General features: G+C 37.0%; 1 protein-coding gene across 1 annotated transcript; it reads right to left on the bottom strand.

Annotated features, from left to right (window-relative positions):
• Nucleotides 1–1,383: 1,383 nt before the first annotated feature.
• On the bottom strand, nucleotides 1,384–16,692 carry LOC104407786 (cadherin-18-like; the record flags this gene model as incomplete). Its single annotated transcript, XM_010017161.1, has 3 exons — nucleotides 1,384–1,874; nucleotides 3,416–3,667; nucleotides 16,575–16,692. Coding segments are annotated over 3 exons (861 nt in total), but the record flags the coding sequence as incomplete, so codon positions are not given.
• Between the last annotated feature and the right edge of the window lie 3,419 nt (nucleotides 16,693–20,111).

Raw genomic sequence — 20,111 nt, 5'->3', positions numbered from 1 at the left:
GAAGTTTCAGTCATATCTAGGGCCTAACCAACGATACAGTAAAGAAAGGAACACTTAATAATCTTGTTAACACAATAGGTACACAATAAATGCAGACCCTTCTCTATCGAGCTGAAGGTACAAAAAGTTAAAGCTTCAAACAAAACAAAGAAAACCATAAGAATCTGCTGGATTAGGTGCTACACAGCCTGCAGTGTTAATAACTGTTTAGCAGTTCTGTGATGCCAGAAGATTACTAACATAAGAAATCTATCTAACCCATAGGAAAATTAAGAACAATTAAATATCAGCAGATTTTTTTTCTTAACTAAAAAATCATCATCTTATTCTCTGTTTAAATTTTTGTTAACCCAGTGTCTTACCAGCAGCTCTCTTGCTTTTAGTCACACATGGAAATAGAGAGACATGATGATTAAGAACTATGTTTTAAATTGATTGGTGTAGCTCCTGAATTGGGAACAGCAGAAGACTTGGAAAGCTTAATCTACTGACATAAGTGAAGGACAGTGAACCAAACAACTGCATAGTTTAATGGTGCTGCTATGTTTGTTTTTACTGAAAGAGCCTATGTTTCATCTGCTTTGCTGCGTAAAGATTACTTTGGACCCATTCCATTGAAATAAATGATGTTCCCGTGAAAAGACAGAAAATAAAAGTGCAGCACCGGAAACAACAGTTCCTCTAGCACACAGGAACAGAGCAGGTCTGGGGTTATGGACTAAAGCCACGTTACAGCTACCAGCTAATGATGTCCTCCCACTGTTAGCTGGTTGTGGTTGAAAAGATTATGAAGGACATAATGAAAAGGTATCATCTCAATGAAACTTGCCAATTCAGTAAGATTAAATCATCAAAGGACCATTTAAGAGGACAGGTGTGGTTTATCCCTTCTGTAAAGGAAACAGATTTAGCACTTCTCACACTGATAGTAAACCCCATTGGCTACCTCACATTGGGATCAGAAGGCTAGAGCACAGCTAGAAATGCAACATCACAACCACCTGCAAGAGATTTGCTCCTCCGTCAGCTATCTTCCTAAACTGGCATGACCATAAACTTACTGTAGCTTGGAGATGTTAAGCATATTGTAATAAAAATGTCATTGCTTGGCTTTACTTTAGGTATTGTTACAGATACAGTACCACAGACTTTATTGAGCAATTAAAAAATATACACAAGGGACAAATAGCTTCTTTTTTCTGTATTTTTCAAAATTTGACTTTCTTTCAATTGGAGAACCCAGTTTCAAATATGAAAAGGGCACTTGTTCTACAGTAACTGCATACAACTTGCTCAGTTCCAAGTACTGTATTCATTTTTTGTTACCGCTGCTGTCATTTTATCTCCAGTTGTTTAGGAACTTCTTGGTTCTGGGAGTTACAACTAAGTTGTTCTTTCTGATTCTATTTCCCCATAGAGTTCAGCTAGCTTCTTAAACTCAGGTCCCCAGTCTCCAAGGTAATTATAATCCTGGTCAGAGTGTGTTGTGGCTGAATCCAGGGAGCTGATAGATCCAGCTTCTGATCTATGACCCTCATAAGCATATGTCTGTAGGGAGTCATACGGGGGAACGCTGGGGTCCAGATCAGCCTCTGCCAGTCTTTGTTTAATGAACTCTTGAACATCTATACTGTCAAGGCTTGAGGAGGCATGATGCCTGAGCACAGGCTTCACTTCAGGACGAACATCTCTCCGGTACTTCAGCTCCTCAGCAGCTGATGGATTCCTCAGTGCTGTGATGTCAAATGCTTCTGTGTCTTCTTCTCCACCGCCTTCATCATCATACGTCACAACATTTTCCCGGACGTCTTCTTCTGAAATGATCAGTGGCTCCTTCTTGCTGCGTCTTAGAGTGATGAAAAGGACCACAATTGCTAAAGAGAAAACTGCAGATATTAGAGTAGGTTTAAAAATTACATCTGAAATAAGCAGATATATACTAAAGAAATATCAGATACTAAGTCATAAATACAGAGGTGTAATATTTTCATGCTAATATGGATATTTGAGATCATTACACCAGGCACGTGTCTGCAGCAAAAGGTCACCAAGCCTGCCCGATGTGGAAAAGAGCATTGTTGTATACCTAAGAGAGCAACGGCTTTGCTGTGTAACATGTGGCCTGAAGATAGATTACTGTATGCCTGGAAAGCACCCATGAAATCCATACAGCTGTGTTCTGACATAGCAATATGCCAAAGTGCAACAGGCTGAGACCACACAATTAAAGGGAAAATTAATAATGCTGTACTGAAACTACAAACTTCCAATACAGCCTGGTCTTCCAAAGGGCCAGTAAAGAGCACTCTTCATATTATTTTGGTAGGGATTGCTGTGGTTTCTTGAGCCAATAATGAAATCCACAGGTTGGATTATTAGAGATTTCATAAAAGGGGATAACATGCTTTCAGTTGAATGAGTAACCAGGGCTGACATTTTTCAGAAGCATTGTTAAGGACTTCCAGTGCTTCATTACAACCAATATTTAGCACATATATCCATTTAAAATGTAAAAGGCTTATTTTTTCTCTTATGAATATTCAATCTTATATGACAAAATATAAGATTATAAACTAAATTAATTACAATACATTTTAAAACAGCCTTCTGACAAGGAAGTTCTGAAGTAAGCTGTGAGGAAAGTAGTCTTCAGAAAATGTAGAGCCTTTGGAAAAAAATCCTCAAAATCTCCTATGTGGGTCACACTCTAATTCCCATTATTTCTCGCTGTCTCTATAAGAATGTGAAAAGGCACATGAGTAGTACAGACACATGTCCCCAGCAAGATGTGCCTCTCTCAAAAAAACCAAACCAAACAACAATAACAAAAGAACACTAACTAATGGGTAACATTCAAATTGGCCTGGGGGAAGGGAAAAAAAAAGTCAAGAGAAAATGCACTTGAATGGCATTTATCTAATGAAGTCATCTTATAGTCTCATATGTCCCTTGCCCCTGTGGATTATGTTGTGCATTTCTATCAGCTTATCCTACAAAGGTAATTAAGAAATGGCTTTTGTACAGTGCTAATGGTGCTTCTTACAGTGTAACGCATTTCAAAAAGCTTTCCTCATTTCTCTTCTATCATTTTTCACACTGCTCTAGACATGGAATGAGAGTCACTGGCTTTTTGAAATCTTTCCAAATTACAGAAAAAAGATCTGCAGTGCTAATTACTTGATAACCTCTGAAAAATAATTTCTGGTGGATTCCAGATATTCATAAACGTACTTTAAAGGCATTTTTCCCTATTAATTTTAGCTAAACCTTTCCCCTCAAATCACAGCTATGTGTTTCTAATTACCTCCTACTACTAGGCAGCCTCTGGTTCAGAAACATACCATATTAAAAATTTCTGCCCTGTCACATACAGAAAGACAGTGAAAGCTTTACTCAATATTGTAAAATGGCTTACCAAGAAGAATGACAACACAGAGCAGGATTGCGATTAAAGCTCCTGTGCTCAAGCCAGCTGAGGAGAGGAAAGCTTCAGCATGGCAAGTTCTCACTCGTCCATCTCTCTCACAGGCACAAACCCTAATCGTGAGAGTACTGCTGCTGCTGAGAGGGGGCACTCCACCATCAGAAATCAAAACCGGGAGGTAATAGGTATCTTGAGTGGTTCGACTGTATCTCCTTCGTCTTGTCAGGATACTGGCTGTATTATCTACAATATCAAAACCAGAATATCATTTTAGTGAAGCAAAACCAAAAAGTTATTGTTTTCCATTGAGTAGAAGCATGGGGCATTTTACAACTAGACAGTCCTAATCTGTGAAAATGCACAATCTAGAATTAAAATTTGTCAGGAAGCATTTGTGGCCAATGGAGTAAAAGAGGAAGCAGGGGAAGTAATTAATACTACATAAGTAAGATTATTTAGGCTCATGTACTTTTCTTAGAGTCTAAATGAACATTGACAAATATTTTGGGCCCAGTTTGCAAGTGTTTTAATCCCATGTTATGCTGTTGGTAGTATATGGCCCTTGTAAATGTGAATACCTGGAATTCTGAGGATATCTGTTGTGGAATTCATCCACAACATAAAATCTTCTTGATTCTCAGAAGAATGTTGGACTGTCTTCAACAAAAGTTAGAATAAGACTTTCATGTTTTACTGTTTGTGACAGGTTTTATAGATCAAGTGAGCTTTCAGAAAACACCTGAAAGGACAGTGGCCAAAGACTCATGCTGTGGAGAGGTCATAAGGCAGAAAGGAAGGGAAGAGAGATGGAGGAAGGGAAGGGAAAGGAAGGGGAAAAGAGTGAATATTGTATGTTCTAAACTGGTAGAGGTAAAAGGTAAGTAAACAGAGGGAATTTTGTAAGATTTTCTCACCATTATGTTACTTACAGGTCATCTGGCATGTATGTACAGTCAATGAGAATACTAATGCTTAATACACACAAAAGCATATAGAGGCACAAATGAGTATAATAAGCTGCCACCCATATCCCTTTAAGTCCAAGAAATTAAGGGGCATAAAGAGAGTGCAGGGAAAGAAATGGTACGATAATGTATAGTTGTATCTTATTTTCATATGTGCAAAATTTAATTTCAGTTTGTTGCTACCACTTTAAAACTACTGGCCCCTGAATAAGAGATAAACTACCCACAGATAAACTAAAGTGGAGAAAGTGAGAAATCAGGGAGTTGTGATTGGAGGAAAAGAGCTCTCCTTTCATACTGCTTGCCCATGATTAACAGTCACACAATTTCCAGATTGCAGGTTTGTGGGTTTGGAGGTTTTTAACAAAAAACACTGGGCTGACAAGTGCAAAAATATGTCTGCTGGATTTCTCTTCATATTATAGTCAAACCAGAAAATTTCTTCTCACTGTAGCTGCAGCGTTAAATGGATTTATCATAATACATGGAAAAAAGAAGTCTGTAGGACTTTGGGAAAATCTAACATGACAATGTAGCTACTGTGGCATATTTTATCCCAAAGGACTGATTACTTTCCAGATGCATATTTGAATGGAGGAGGTAAGTTTTTGGTTAAACTGCATACAAACTCTTTACCAGGTGACTACTCTTCATGCTACATCTTCTAACAAGCTCTGTGCCAAATTTTAAAACATTCATTTTAACTCATTCCTCTCAAAATTTTGTTTTTGCATACCACCTGACAGTGGTACTGAGAAAATCCAGTAGTATAGCCTCACATCACAATGATGCCATTACATAATATATTTGGCAATGGGTTTCACATAAGAAATACCTATGAAGTGGGAAGGGGTTCCCTTGCTGCTGAGCCAAGAACTGAGCATCAGGTTCCACTGCATTGAAGTTCATTAGCTTGTCTTCTCCACTGCCCCTATTTAACTGCTTGGAAACCTCCAGCATGGCCAGCCTGTTATAAACTCATTAAGTTTTGTTCCTCTCTTGCAGTAAGAGCAAAGTATGACATACATTCATTCAATCATTCATTCGTTCATTTACAATAGGCCTTGAAGCCCTCTTCTACTTGTTCATGTCAAGGTATACTTTTGATGACTGAAACCCAAGATTCATGCCAACTTCTTCTTTAGAGGTATAACACCAGCCACTTCTAATGCCATTTGTTTTCATTTAATTTACAGACCCTTACAGAAACATGAATGAGATGAACAGATAATTTTTTTGTCTGAAAAAATCTGACTCAGAGCAAGATCATCACCTTGGAAATGATACTTCCGTAGATGTTATGAAATACCTATGACAAAACATATTCTTTTCCTTACAATGCTACTTAATACACACACACACACACACAAAAAATAGCGTGTTCAATAACCTACAGAAGAACCCCAACACAGAGGTGATTAAAAGATATACAGTAAATCAGTATTCTCTTCTGATATAGAATTGTGGACATGCTTCCTATATGCCTATAGAATATGACATACAGAAATATTTCTTTTATTCTCATTAAAACGCTGTTAAACTTCTCCATACTGCTTAATCTGGGCTTATGAAACCTTATGAAAACATACCAAGGTATTCTCATTAATGCTGATTTTTTTCATTATCTTATTGTCAAGAAATTATTTTCACATTATTCTGCAACTAGACTAAGGAGCAAAGTGTTCTGTGTCATAATTGAGTCAACTGAAGAAATCAAGCTTTATGTCACTGAAATTCAGACTGCATTTATTGTATGTAGAAAACTCTCCCCTAAAGCAGACTGAGCAGTGGCCTTAAGGTCATAATTACAGACTATGCCCACCCATGGAGGTCTTACTAGGTTCTGCCAGTCTAATTCTAAGATATACGGAAAAGTCCTCAGTCTTGTTTTACAAATTTGGACAAGCTTGTTCTTTAATACACGTATGTCTTCTACTTTTAATTAAATGCAGTACACGAATAATCTCATTGATCTATTTTAAAATACTCCTAAACCAAGCAAATATTTTACAGAACACAGACAACAAAGAGGTAAATTGCCTGCATGTCTTAATTTTTCAACGAATATCTTGGTACAATCAGAGGGTAAAGTAAGCAGCTATTTTATCTTTCTGCTGCATAGTGTTACATAAAAACTTTTTGCCAGCATTTTTAAAACAGTATCTTGCTCATTTGCCACTCGTTTTTTTTTTTATGCTACACTGTCAGTCCCAACTTCCCTAATATTGCTGGAGGACACAGATAAAATCTTCAGTGTTTCAAAGAGGGAAACCACCATAGAATACAAAATGACCTTCAGCTGGGCTGCCTGTCAGCTGCCGAGACAGTGGCAGATTGAGCTCTAGATACAGCCCAAGAGCAGAAATAACCTCACATATCTGTGATTAGTAGGGAATTTCAAATGAATACATATTTTGCATAAGAAGAAGTTAATATTGACAGTATAGACAAGGTGATGACTGCTGCTTCTGCCTTTCTACATTCAGAAAAAAACTTCATAACACCACTTCCTCCATATGAAAAACTCCACTCACTTTCTAGTTGTTCTGAATCCATTTTATAATTGCTTCCCTTCCTTGAAATGCAACTTATTACAGATTATTAGCAGAGCTCCTCTCCAGCCATTTCTCTTTTTACCTCCTCCAGTTGCCGGTTGTCAAACAAAACAAGGCTGGGGAGCGAATGTGATCTGTGGAACACCAACTGTTCCCACTGCTAAATTTTAGCATTCCTACTGGCATTGTATTCGTCTGGGCCAACTAGGACTCTGTCACCTAACACCCAACCACAGTCAGAGCTAGCAGCACACTCCAGGCACCCTTCCCAGCAGGCAGTATGGACAAAGTGCACCAGGTTTGTCCCCTCCCACTTTACATGGTCCTTCAACATTGTATTTGAACAGCCTGCAGATTGTAAACAGCCTCCTGCTACATGCTCTGCAGCATGTAACTTCCTTCTGTGACATGATAACATGCCTCTGCCGGGCTGCAATACAATTTTCACATTATTTCATAAATTCAGAAGAGAAAAAAAGAAAAGTAATAATGAAACCTGAACTCCCCTGTGGGTTGTTCTTTGTTCTTTTTTCTCTCAGCACTAAGACTGCCACAATAAAATCTGAGTGGTCAACTAGAAATCCCACTAAAGTCATTAGAGAAGTACAGTACTCCCATATGCACTCCCTAGCACATGTACTTATCAACAGAAAGAGAAAGCAATTTCAAAGGAAGTGACAGTTCAGAGGAGAATTATATTTCAAGTTACAATAAATGAGAAGGTGACATCACAGAACAAAGTTATACAGAAATAATACATTAAAAAAACTAAGGATATTTTTGAGGACTCAACTTGAAATGCAAATTCTGTAGTGATACTATATCCATGAGCTAAGCATTAATATTAACAACTGTCATGTCTCTCATCCCAAAAGAAAAAATTCTCAGATCTCATTGTTAAATCCAAAAGGTGACAGCAAGTGCTACTACCAATAATAAGAACAGTCTTCCATTTTTGCCTAATACTCTATTTCTGTTATGGTGTCTACAAACCCTAAACACGTCAATTCCGCTACCTAGTCCATATAAGAAAATCCTACAAATTTTTTTCCATGCCAATCTTTCTGGGCCTATAGCCAAAGCAGGCCCAGTATTCAAATCTGAGCAGGAAAGCATAACCTCCTCCTTCCATCCTCTGGCATAAATCTAAAAGAGTGAATGATCCAGGATCACTATACAGCTACAGAAGCAGCAATGAAAAAAGCAGGCTGAAAAGCATGAGAGACCGAATAAAATGAACAAAACCTGAGGATTCCTGAGCAGGAACTTAGCAGTAATGAAAGGATTTAAGCACAGAGATTTTCGGCAAAGGTGTAAAAGGAAAAGCATGAGAGATGTGAGCACGTATGCTATAAGGGTAACTGTGGACAGATGGGGGAAAATAGTGAGGAAAATACATAAAAACTGGGTGAAGACTAAAATGACAAGACCAAAATGACAAAAAAGACAATGCTGTATTTGTTCTATCAACATTAAACTGTTTTTCTGGTGTCATTAACATCATAGAATTAAATATTAGAATAAGGCACAATTTTAGGCAAAGAAGAAACCAGAATAAGATTTTTAATTTAAAAAAATTGCCATGGTGGGCTTACAATGTTTGTATTCTCTTGAGTAATAACTAGATTTCTGTAGAAACAGATGTTACATGACATATACCCAGGATATTCTGTGACAACATACACAATTATATGCATTCTCAAAGAAAAAATTTTAAGCTTTTTCTTCAATTTAATTTCACAAATTAAAAAAAAAAAAAAGAAAGGATTATAATTGTTTGGGCACCAGCATGGAAATTTTCTGTTTGCAATATCATCAGAGGTGTTAACTGTAACTATTACTCTCACTATTATAGACTTACATATAGCAACTCTTAGTGCATGCCTGTGTGTACATATAAACAAAACACTGGAAAGTAACTCGATCTCATGTACTATTCTTTGTCATTAAATCTTTTAGAATATTTTACAAATGAGATGTCTAATGTTTTTACAGTGAAGGAAACTGCATGTAAGAACTGATTTTCTGAAGGTCCATGAGAATCAAGGGTAGTGGAAAATGACCAAAGCTGGCATAATACAGAAATAATGTCTCTGATGTTGCAGTCAGAGCTCTATTGAGGACAATTGTATTTAAAGATATGCTAACAAAATTAATAGATACTAAAAGCTTAGTTAAACTAAGTACCAGCTGCATCCTGACAGCTATTCTGATGTTCACGTTTTAACTGTTTACATTCCTTATCAAAACTATTGGAAGACCCATTGAGAGAGGAGCTAAAGAGATGGCAACTGATCTTACCATGAAACAAAAAACCTCCACAAATTGTAAAAGCTACAGGCAGCCAAGTATGAAGGCAGACACTGATGATATTGAATGCATTTACTGAAGGGGAAAACAAAGCTAGTTTGAAAGGGAGGAGAGAGGTCATGGATTGAGAAATTCCTTAGCTACCTGAAAACGGATACAGCAGGTAGACAGGGAAAACAAGTGTATAGGATAGCAGCAATAGCACTAGGATGATGAGGACTACAGATCTGATTCCTCTAGGCCTGGAAGGAAAGACCTTTTTATCACAACAGATTTAAACTGTGAACTTAACCCCCTGAGAAGTACGATAAGAACAATGAATCTCTGGAGATGAAAGGGCTGACTGCAAAGGGAAATTTACAACTCCAGCATAGGGACTGATTTGTCTTATTCCCTGTGGTGCACATTGCCCTATTTCATGATCTAAACTTTCTTGTATTTGGGCTGTGCTTTGAGAAGGTGGCAATTAGAATTTAAGATTAATCTCACGTGGGTTTGAGGTTACACATGGGAAATTCTGCATGGCTCTAATACAGCAGCTCTTCACACTCTGAAGAGTGGTAGCTTATTAAGCTAGACTGCACACTGTATACAAGGCTGTTCTCACATTCCTCTCTCCATCATCTCTGCCTTTTTACATTGAGCTCTGGAGCTAAGAAAAGAAGGGAGGGCATAGGAAAACCAAGGAAGCTGAAATACAACAACACCACGGAAGGCGGCTACTGGAGCACTTTGGAGGATACTCATTTATTATTCACAATTTGAGAATTCCTTTGACACATTATACATTACAGGCAGACACAAAAGAAAGGGAAATAAAAAAAAAATAAAGCAAAACCTGTTTATAGTTTAAGGCATGTTTTAATTTTCAGCTCTGCCTATATCAGCAGTTCAACTTCTATAAATTTTCTGAGAAGTCAAAATATATTGGAATGATTTGCTTTTCTTACATTTCTAAAGCTAGAGCAGTTAATTTGTTTATGTGGGACTATACTGATTGATAGGCATTTCAGTTTCATTTCTTTACTGCTAACACTTGTAAATATTTTTTCTTTTGTGCTGGTTTCAAAGCTATTGCCAATGGGTAAAAAGCTATTGTAAATTTTTAGTTCACTGGGTAGCAAAAATCAAAAACAACATAGAAGACTTCTTGGGCCTAAAATATAGTTATCAGCTTAGGAGTTGTTCGTGAAACACCATCAGGAAGCATCACTGAAAGAAGTGCATGAAGAACCTACACACTACACACTAACCCACCTATCTGATCAATCTTAGACCCAAATTTTTAAAATCAAAAAATGATCAAAGATGTTCAGAGGCCTGAGGAAGAAAAATGTCTCCTCCTATGGCAGCTACTCCTCATTTTCTGTCCTTTGTACACAAATTCCCATTTTTGTTTCATATGTTGATTTAGTGATAATGCCTGCTTAGGCATTCAACCCATGTATAGTAACAGCACTGCTATGGACTGTATTTACAGTCCCCATGCATAATGCTAACTTTCCACTTTCTCAGAAACCATTTCTCTCAAGTTACAATCTTTCTTTACAGGAGGATATTTCATGGAAGGGCAGTAGGAACTTGCAATACTACATAACCAGAGCAAGCATGCCACATTGATGCAAATGAAGGCAGGAATTATGTAGCCGTTTCCTGTTCATTTTATTTTGCAAAGCAGGGATTTCAGCCTGACCTTTTCAATGCCACTTCAGACACTCTAGATCAACTAAGACATGGTCTGGTATCTGGCATGCTTATTTGCATCTCTTAAGCCCTAAAGTCAGTTCACTGAGCTGCTACAGACATTTTGTGCAATATGGTTGGAGGTAAGACTTTTGCACATATAAAGGAGGAGATAAACAGAAACTTCTGCAGGGGAATTCATGCTGGGATGGAATGAATTACTCTCTGGAGGTTGCCCTCCTCCTAAATAACCACAATGCCACATAAAACTGATCTATTTTTTACTCATTTTTGATCTGTGACACAGGAAAAATGTTAATTTGCATCACAGACATGGGTGGATGAACACATCACAAATTTCATTTTATGCAGATGCCACTGAACTCCTTGTGCTCTAGATTTCATAGAAAACTAGATCTCTACTTCTGTGGGTATTAAAGTATCTTGTGGCATAATATTAAGAAAAAGGAATCTCCAAACGGATAGCATGAGAAAAATGGCCTACTTTTGTTACAACTCCAGAATATTCTCCATCACTGGGCAATTTTCAAAAAGCCACTTTGAGAAAAGTGAGCAGATGGGAAAAACAAAACTGCAAGTATTTTTGTGAAATGAAATCTTTTTCCTGAAGAAATAAAAGGAAAGGAGAACAAATGCTAAGAATTCTCTAGGGAGCTGTTCTTCCTTGAAGGTAAGGTAAACTTTGTCTACTTTCAGAAGTCATCGGTCTCAATTTACTGAATTACTAGAATGTACAAATCTTACTGGCAGTGTTGGGTGAATGTGCACAGCTCCTGCACAAACCCTTATCATCCAGGATATTTACAATAGCCATTGAAGCATCTGTGGTACACTGTATAACTTCTGATAAAAAATTCCACTGGCAAAACAGTGCTTTACAGTGCATAAAATTCATAAATGTTCTTTTGCACTTAAGTGAATTGTTCTTTGAGGGTTCAGTCTTTTGCCAGCTCCCTGAAAAGTGTCATGCAGCTTCTGAAAGTCTCTAACAGGTAAAAAAACAGGCAGGAAGAGAGAATTAATTTTTAAAACCAAGACAGACAGACAATGCAAATATGTGTGTCTATGCATTAATGGTTGGGAATATCATAACAATGAAGTATACTTAACGCGTTTTCCATCAAACTAATGAATTTTGACAAATGTATCAGCAGTTCCTTAAGTATCTGGAAAAATAATATGCATCAGTATTTAAAAAAAAAAAAAAAAAGAACAATTAAAATATTAAGTACTCAAACCCAGCCCAGTTCTGCTGTGAAGAAGTTCTTTCATCTTTCCTCTGATTCCCCAGCAGAAGGTGTGTCGTGGTTTAAGCTCAGCTGGTAACTCGGAACCATGCAGCCCCTCGCTCACTCCCCCGTCTTCTTCCTCCCCCTGCTCCCGAAGGGATGGGGAGGAGAATCAGAGGAATGTAACTCCCATCGGCTGGGATAACAGCACTCCAGTAACTAAGATATAATATAAACCACTGCTGCTACCAATAATAATGATAAGAGGAATAACAAGGGAAAAGGACACAACCGCTCACCACCCGCCGACCGATACCCAGCCTGACCCAAGCAGCGATCTGGGCCTTCCAGGTAACTCCCCCCAGTTTATATACTGGGCATGACGTGCTGTGGTATGGAATACCCCTTTGGCCAGTTTGGGTCAGGTGTCCTGTCACTGCTTCCTCCTGGCTTCCCCTCTTCCCTGGCAGTGCATGAGACTGAGAAAGTCCTTGGTCAGAGTAAACATTACTTAGCAACAACTAAAAACATTGGTGTCATCAGCGTTGTTCCCAGGCTGAAAGTCAAAAACACAGCACTGCACGAGCTACTAAGACGGAGAAAAATGACTGCTGTAGCTGAACCCAGGACAAGGTAGTTTAGTCTTACATTGCCCAGGCAGATAATTCCAGTTAGGCAAAAAAGTCTAAATGTGAGATATTACACACAAGTGAAAAAAGCATTAAAAAATTATCTGTGATAAAATCCTAAAAAACAAAGTGAGAACACAGACAATAATGAACTGAGCTATGTAGCATCTGAACTGCAACATCAAAGCACCTCCAGATTAAACCAGTATTTAGCTGCTCAGGTTTTAATAGAAATTGCAACATTTTTCTGGACAGAATAAATTGTTAACAGCCCTTTTTTCATTTAAAAGCCTTCATAATACAATTCCCAAGCAAACAAAAAGGCATCTTCCCTGGGTTTGCTCTCTAAAATTGCAGGAAATGATTACAACTTAATGCATTTTCTTTGTATAGCAAACAAATTCTATTGTAGTTCTTGTTCTGTCTTGCTTACATGTGTATAGATACTGCACATTTTGTTGGCTGTTCTCTTGTTCATACACTGAAGCCTTTACTCTCCCTGAATAGTACTTTGCAGTGTAAACAAAAGCCCAAATAGCAACAAAGAATCTACTATAGCATAAGAATGCAGCCAGTAGGGTAAAAGGTATCACATTCTGTCTTTTCCATTTTTCAGTTCCTTAAAATGAAAACTGTAAACACCAACAGAATCCAGAAGGTGATCCAAGCAACTCAGGTTCTACTGGACTGCATATTTTGAATAGCCCTGTGAGAGTCTCTTGATCTCCACTTCCCTGAAAGTTTTAAGCTCTTTGTCATGAGGGTGCATATTCAAAGACTGGAGCATTAACATTGTGGATTGTTACTGAGTAAAGGCACAAGCTCAGGTTTGTGCTTTCATCTCATTCAGAGATGAAACTTTAACTGGTCATATGACCAACTATCTGCACTGACACTTTAATATCTATTTCCTCTGTGGAAGCCATAGAATATTATTGACCTGAATCATACACATGCTGTGACTGTATAATGATGTAGTCCATATAGGTAGGTAGGGACAAACTATGAAATCTTATGCTTGTGCAAGTCCTCTGCATTTTCATTGAGGTGCATAGATGTAAGCATTAATATTTAAAGATCCAATTTACTGCTGCAGCTTGTAGGTCTCGTAACTCTACTGATGAAAACAGAGTAGGGGAACATTCATGCAATAGTGTATTCAGGCTCAAGGAGCAGAATTCTCTTGCTCTAGCTTATGAAAACAAGGGAAGAAAATGTGAACTGAGATTTTTCTGAAATGAAACCTTTGTCCTGAAGAAAGAAAAGGAAAGGATGACTGGCTCCAAAGATGACTGCAAGACAAATAGAGCTTTGCAGTGACAGATACAGCTACCACTGACTACCACTTCCAGTGTGATTTTGGTTTTATTGTTCTGCAAAACATTATTGAAAACTTTCTTAAGGGAGTTGTTCTTTTGTTCTTTTCTTTTTTTTTTTTTTTTTAATTATTGCATCCAGAGGAAAACATAGCAGCTATCTTGTGTTACGAGCATCTGATTGTTTTTAACAGCTGATGCTCAAAACCATGAGTTTTCAAAACTGCAAACTTATCGCAGACATAAGAAATGCCTCTGCCAATCATCTCTCAACTATTTCCTAAAATATAAAGCAACAGAAATTACATTTGTGAATAGGAATAGATGATAAATATTAAAGTTGTAAATGACAGATATGTGGATACTTAGTGCACTTTCTAAGTGTTTCACTTATACTGTACATATAGATTGTATCATAAAGAAAAGGTCCCAATAAAAGGCAGTGTTTAAACAATACAATCAAAGGGTCACATGCCAAGCAAAATACTGACAAGGCTTTTGCTTTTAAGATAAATTCCTTGTTACGATTTATTTTAAACTGTCATTGTGTTAATTATATGGGCAAACTGGAAATTGCATTTCTCAAGTCTCTCTGAGTAGAAGTTTTTTGTGAGATGCACAGGGAGTGCATACTTACTTTTTGTATCTCCTTAGGTGAAATAAAAACATAACACACAAAAGGCCTTTAGCTGAAAGAACACTTTTTCTAGTTCTTTCCTCTACTTCCCCTGTCAAATCCAACTTAGGATAATCCGAACGTTGCCTTCTGCTGTTGGTGGTAATATCATTGCTCAGTGCTCTTTGGGAGGTAACAAGAAAGCAGCAAGTACTTACTGCTGCATATTTATACCCAAGACGTGGCACTGACTCATTAGAGATTTATGAAAAGTTCTCACCCTCTCATACACCTGTTTAGGTAAACAATTTGTGCTGATATGCAGTCCTTAAAGAATAACACAGCATTTTCCACTGGTAGTAAACACATGTAATACAGGTCCCAAGTAAAATATGTTCAAAACCATAAAATATCTACTTCATTATGAATCACAATTTTAATAGTTATTCAAAAACACATCTAGATATAAGTATCTTGTATGTAAATGAACACAGCCATGGTCTTCCACATTAAATCACATTCCAATATTCAAGGAGTTTATTTGAATCTTGGACTCAAATACAAATATACACAACAGTACACTTCCCTCCTTTCAGGAACAATCCCTCTGGCTTTTGCTATGACTATCTGAGTAGAAATGGTATATTAATCTGGGAAAGGGCTGGAGTCATTATTTAAGGAATATTTTTAACATATGAGTTAGTCCTTCAAGCATTATTAGCATTTAAATATTGATAGATAGATAGTGGATTGATCTCTCTTGGAATGAGAATTTGAGGACCATGAATCTAGATCAAATAAATAGCATGACTTGGTTATTTTTTTCCTGCTGTGAGTAGTTAAGCATTGGAACAGATTCTTTAGGATGATTATGCAGTCAACTTCCCTGAAAGGTTTTAAGAAACAGATGAAAAATATCATAAAGAATAGTTTAAACATTACTGTATGTAGCAATATATGACAGAGTTAACGCTTCTCAGTTATTACAGATGAGTAGTGATCTGTAAGATCTCAGAAGGTATTCCATGGCACTACTGCAAAAATATAGCTATAAAATAAAGCCAACCATCCCATCCTTCCACACTTGTGTACAAACAAACCCACACAATACAAACATACACTAAAGCTCAAGAGGAAAACTACAGACAAGCATTTAAAGTTTACTCTCATTTTCATCAGGTTGTAAAATGGAAACCTTGAGGCAATACTCAATAAATAGTAAGGCTGATTTGGGGTTGGGTTTTTTTTAAAGGCTGAATGGTTCTTTGATTCAAGATATGTTCATAAACACTTGTCCAAAACGACTCTGAAGGCCATTTTCCTTCTGGGCCTATTTGCTGTGAACTTCTGATTGCATTTTGTTAGGAAGGGCATGAAGTGACAGACTGTCATCCAGGAAGCACTGAAGGACCTGCTCAGCTGTAAAAGTAAGCATTAATTCAGCTTTTTATGCCCCTTAAATTCTTATTTTCTCCTTTAAGGAATAACTGGCAATAACCTTAACAGTACCCACTCAGTGCTATTAACCATGAAAGAAACCAAATTGCCAACATCTTTCTCATTCATCCACTTTTTAAATACGTTCCTGAAAGTATCAAGTATAATTGTTAAAATAAAATGGAGTATGTATTAAAAAAAATGCAATATCCAATTATTCACAGTTTGCAATATGTTCTATACACCATGTCCTTGATATCAGCCAGTTCAGTGATGGCGGATTGCAGATTTCCTCTACTGTCAAGAAACTCACGGAAACTGTTCTGTTCAATGAGACATCCCAGACAAAACAGAGATCCATTTCTTTGAGATTTATGTGTTTGATTTACCTTCATTGTCCCTTAGAGTAAAGTTGGGATTCAAAGCAAGCCCCTCATCAAGGGAAAAATGGAATCTTGCCCCATTTGCAGGGTTATCTTTGTCAGTTGCAGTGATAGTCTGAATTACCTGAAATAAAAATTAACAGTGAAGGTGTTGAAATTTGAACTTGACCCAAATAGTACCTGGCTTCACCAGGATGCTCAAACTTACCTTATTTTAATTTTCTACTTCACTGCTGCTAAATTCAACTGACGAAGTGATTGGGCCATTAGTTTATTTCTCCAGCATGAAATATTTTAGCAACCACACCTTAGAGCTATGTAAAAGCATCTAAAGCATCTATACTTTCTGATATTCTGATATGTACAGGACCTGGTACAGAGATTTTCACCTTCCACATTGCACAGTGGTGACTTTCAGAATTAGAGTTTCACCTAAACATCTGTTTCTATGGAGCTAAAATTCAGGCTGAACCAGGATGGTCTCTGCAGAGCAACATCTGCTAGCCATCCCACTAATTAGATGTACTTCTATTGGTTAGGAAAAGTAACAGTTTAACCAAACTGGCAAGTATAAAATACTGGCTGACTAAAATTCTTGTTAAGACTCATTTTTAAGTTGTCGGACAACAGAACAGGAGGAACAGCAGCCACTCATGGTTTTAGTCTGGTTTGCCCCAAAGCAAAGAATTTGATGGGATAAGTATTTTCTAAAGGTGGTACCTTTGCCTTTGAAAGCCGTAGTGGTTTATAAGATTTACTTTCAACTAAATAGCAGCTAAGCTTTCGGAATGTGTGACCAAGCAATATTTCTACCTCTGCTTTCATTTTCATGCTGGGTCTGGAAGCTCAAGTGCTAAAGTAGAATTTAATAAAAGTTGTTCTTGTGATACAGGCAGTGAAGCCCACACAGACAGCTGCACAGAGCTGATAGATATCCTAAGGGAACATAAAGGGGGAGGGAAAGAGCTCTTTTCATGAGAATTTTTTTGTTCACTGTTCAGCTGTAGTCTGTCTGGACTGAACCTGAAGCATAAACAGTTCAGGCTCAAGCGATTTGGTCTGTTTTAAAACTAGAAGGCGACACACAGTTCTCTACCTTCATTCACATAAGAGAAGCAAAACAAATACCTATTTAAACGAATACATAAATAGAATACAACGCTTATTTCTTTGACTATATACAATATAGTACATTACATTGATTATACCCACGTGAGAAAACTAATAATACTGATGGTAATTGCTAAGAATATTTTAGAATTTTGTCGTAGTAATTTTTGGTAAACTGTAGCAGAATATGATCAGTCTGAGACATCTATAATCATGCAGTTTGCCGAAGTCATGGCAATATTGGTGAAAATGCTTGGCAAAAGATAATTGTTCTCTACTGAATTTTACAAAGGTAGCAGAAAAAACCAGAAAAGTAAGATTAACTTAGCTAAATCCATTTAGCTAATAATGGTGAAATGGTATGAGGCAAAGCAAGAAAAAAATGAAGCTGATGGAGAAATATTTTCAAGAGAATCAATTTTTATTACTACTCAAATACTAAAAATACTGTTAAATACCACGCATAGTTGTAAAAAATTCAGACAAGACCTTAAAAAAAAGATATGAATTTATTAAAATATTGTTTACAAATCCTTGGTACTGTTTATCAGTGAAACGTTAGTCATTATGCCAATCACCTTCAGCTTTTATTTGACAACCTAGGAGATAAACTTTTGTCCTGTTGCCCTCTCTTACATAAAATGTTCAGTGACATTTTACAGAGTCTTGCTTCAAGAACATGCCATTTTGCAACAAAATACCTGTGATCAAGGCCTCAGTGCCACAAGACTTGCACAAAAAATATTCGATTTTAGGATTAATTTTAAAACTCACAAAATATACTGTCTACATTCATACTCTTTCAGAAAAGGATCTTGCTTTCTAAGGGAAAGATTTAAAAGATACTGATTCAGATTTGAGGAACAAAAGTGTGTGTCCCCTTAATGCCCAAATGTACTGTTAACCTTTTCTAATTAATGGCCCAACTAATTAATGGCCTATTAGCAGACATTAACATTCACCTTACCAAAGCTGACTGAAATAAAAATTTAGACATAGAACCTCAGCTGCTGTAAAGCTCAGTTGACAGCACTGAAGCAATGAAACTGGAGGGTTATGCTATTTTTAAAGCCAAGAGTTGTCAAGAAAAGAGAGAATTTCAAGAATGGAGGAGAACTAAGTGAAGATGATAGAGAGCAGGTACTAAATTCTACTCAGATATTTTCCAGAACTGAATCAATAAAAAAGAAAATATACACATGACAAATTTATAGCAGAGATGTTCCTTGCCTGCTAGCACTGATTTCTTTTGGCTATTTGAAATAACAGCATCCAGGGTGAGGTAGCTCATGCTGGCAGCACAATATTTATACACCCTGATTCTGAAAAAGTTCTTTGTACATGTATGTGTGTGTGCATGGGCACATACATGTACAGTACTGGATAGTGTCAGGGAAATGACATTTCACTAGTATCACAAGTTTTTCTATTATTCCTCTGAAAAGCACCCAGAAAAAAATTACCTTTGGAGAGCTGTAGTGAATATGACTTGCAGATCTAGTCAGATATTTTAATAGGTTCATACTCTGCCAGCGGAAACACTGAACTTGGAAACATTCAGAAAACACTGAAGCAATGAAAAAATTTTTTAGCTCACTTTGTGGAAGATTTTAAAATTTCATTTTCCTACACTGACTAAATTTCATAATCATTCACAAAATCAGTGTACTTCTAGAAGTCAGAATTCTCCAAGTCTAGATACTATATAGGATCAAAATACAGCTGATTTACCCACTTTAATATATAATATCAATCAGGCTTCACCTGTAAGCTGTCAGAGATATGTAGTTTATCTTGTCAACAAGGTGATTGCAAAAGAAGTAAAACTGTCACTTCAGCGTGGAAATGATCATCTTCTCACACACATTTTCTGTTTGACATATTTTGGGGGGTTCATTCAAGCATTTAAGTCCTTAAGTTTTATTGGGGTTTTTTTTGTTTTTTTTTTTTTTTAGGTAAATATAATGAACTGTGGAGGGAAAGGAAACAAGAGATAAGAGACTGTGCACTTAAACGATACTCTGATTTCTGTACAAAGAAGCCTCTTCTGAACATAAACAAGTAAAGTGAAGAATTCTTCCACTGACAAACTACTGGTTAGTTTATCTTGCATGTAACACATTCGGAACAGATTTGCTGAGGAAAGAAACCGGACTCTTCCAGGGCAGTGCAGGGCTGGAGCCCAACCTCAAAAGCACTAGTCAAACAGAAGTGCCTGGCAGTATCTGACAGAATTTGTTCTTTAGTGCAAATCTTATGAATCATTCTCAGAAGATGACAAATAACTCAGAGTAAATACTGCCTTTTTAGTGATCTAAAACCATCCAGCGGGGCATGCTTTTCAGCATATGGAACACTTGCCTTGTTCTGTAATCCTTGTTTATTTGTCGTTCCCTAATATTTGTTGAACACTGTCATTTTCTTTCTTAAACT

This window comes from Nestor notabilis, unplaced genomic scaffold (genome assembly GCF_000696875.1).
Source record: "Nestor notabilis isolate BGI_N333 unplaced genomic scaffold, ASM69687v1 scaffold4446, whole genome shotgun sequence".
Lineage (NCBI taxonomy): Eukaryota > Metazoa > Chordata > Aves > Psittaciformes > Psittacidae > Nestor > Nestor notabilis.
Note: the sequence above shows the minus strand (reverse complement) of the source record. Positions and strands in the feature narration are given on the sequence as shown.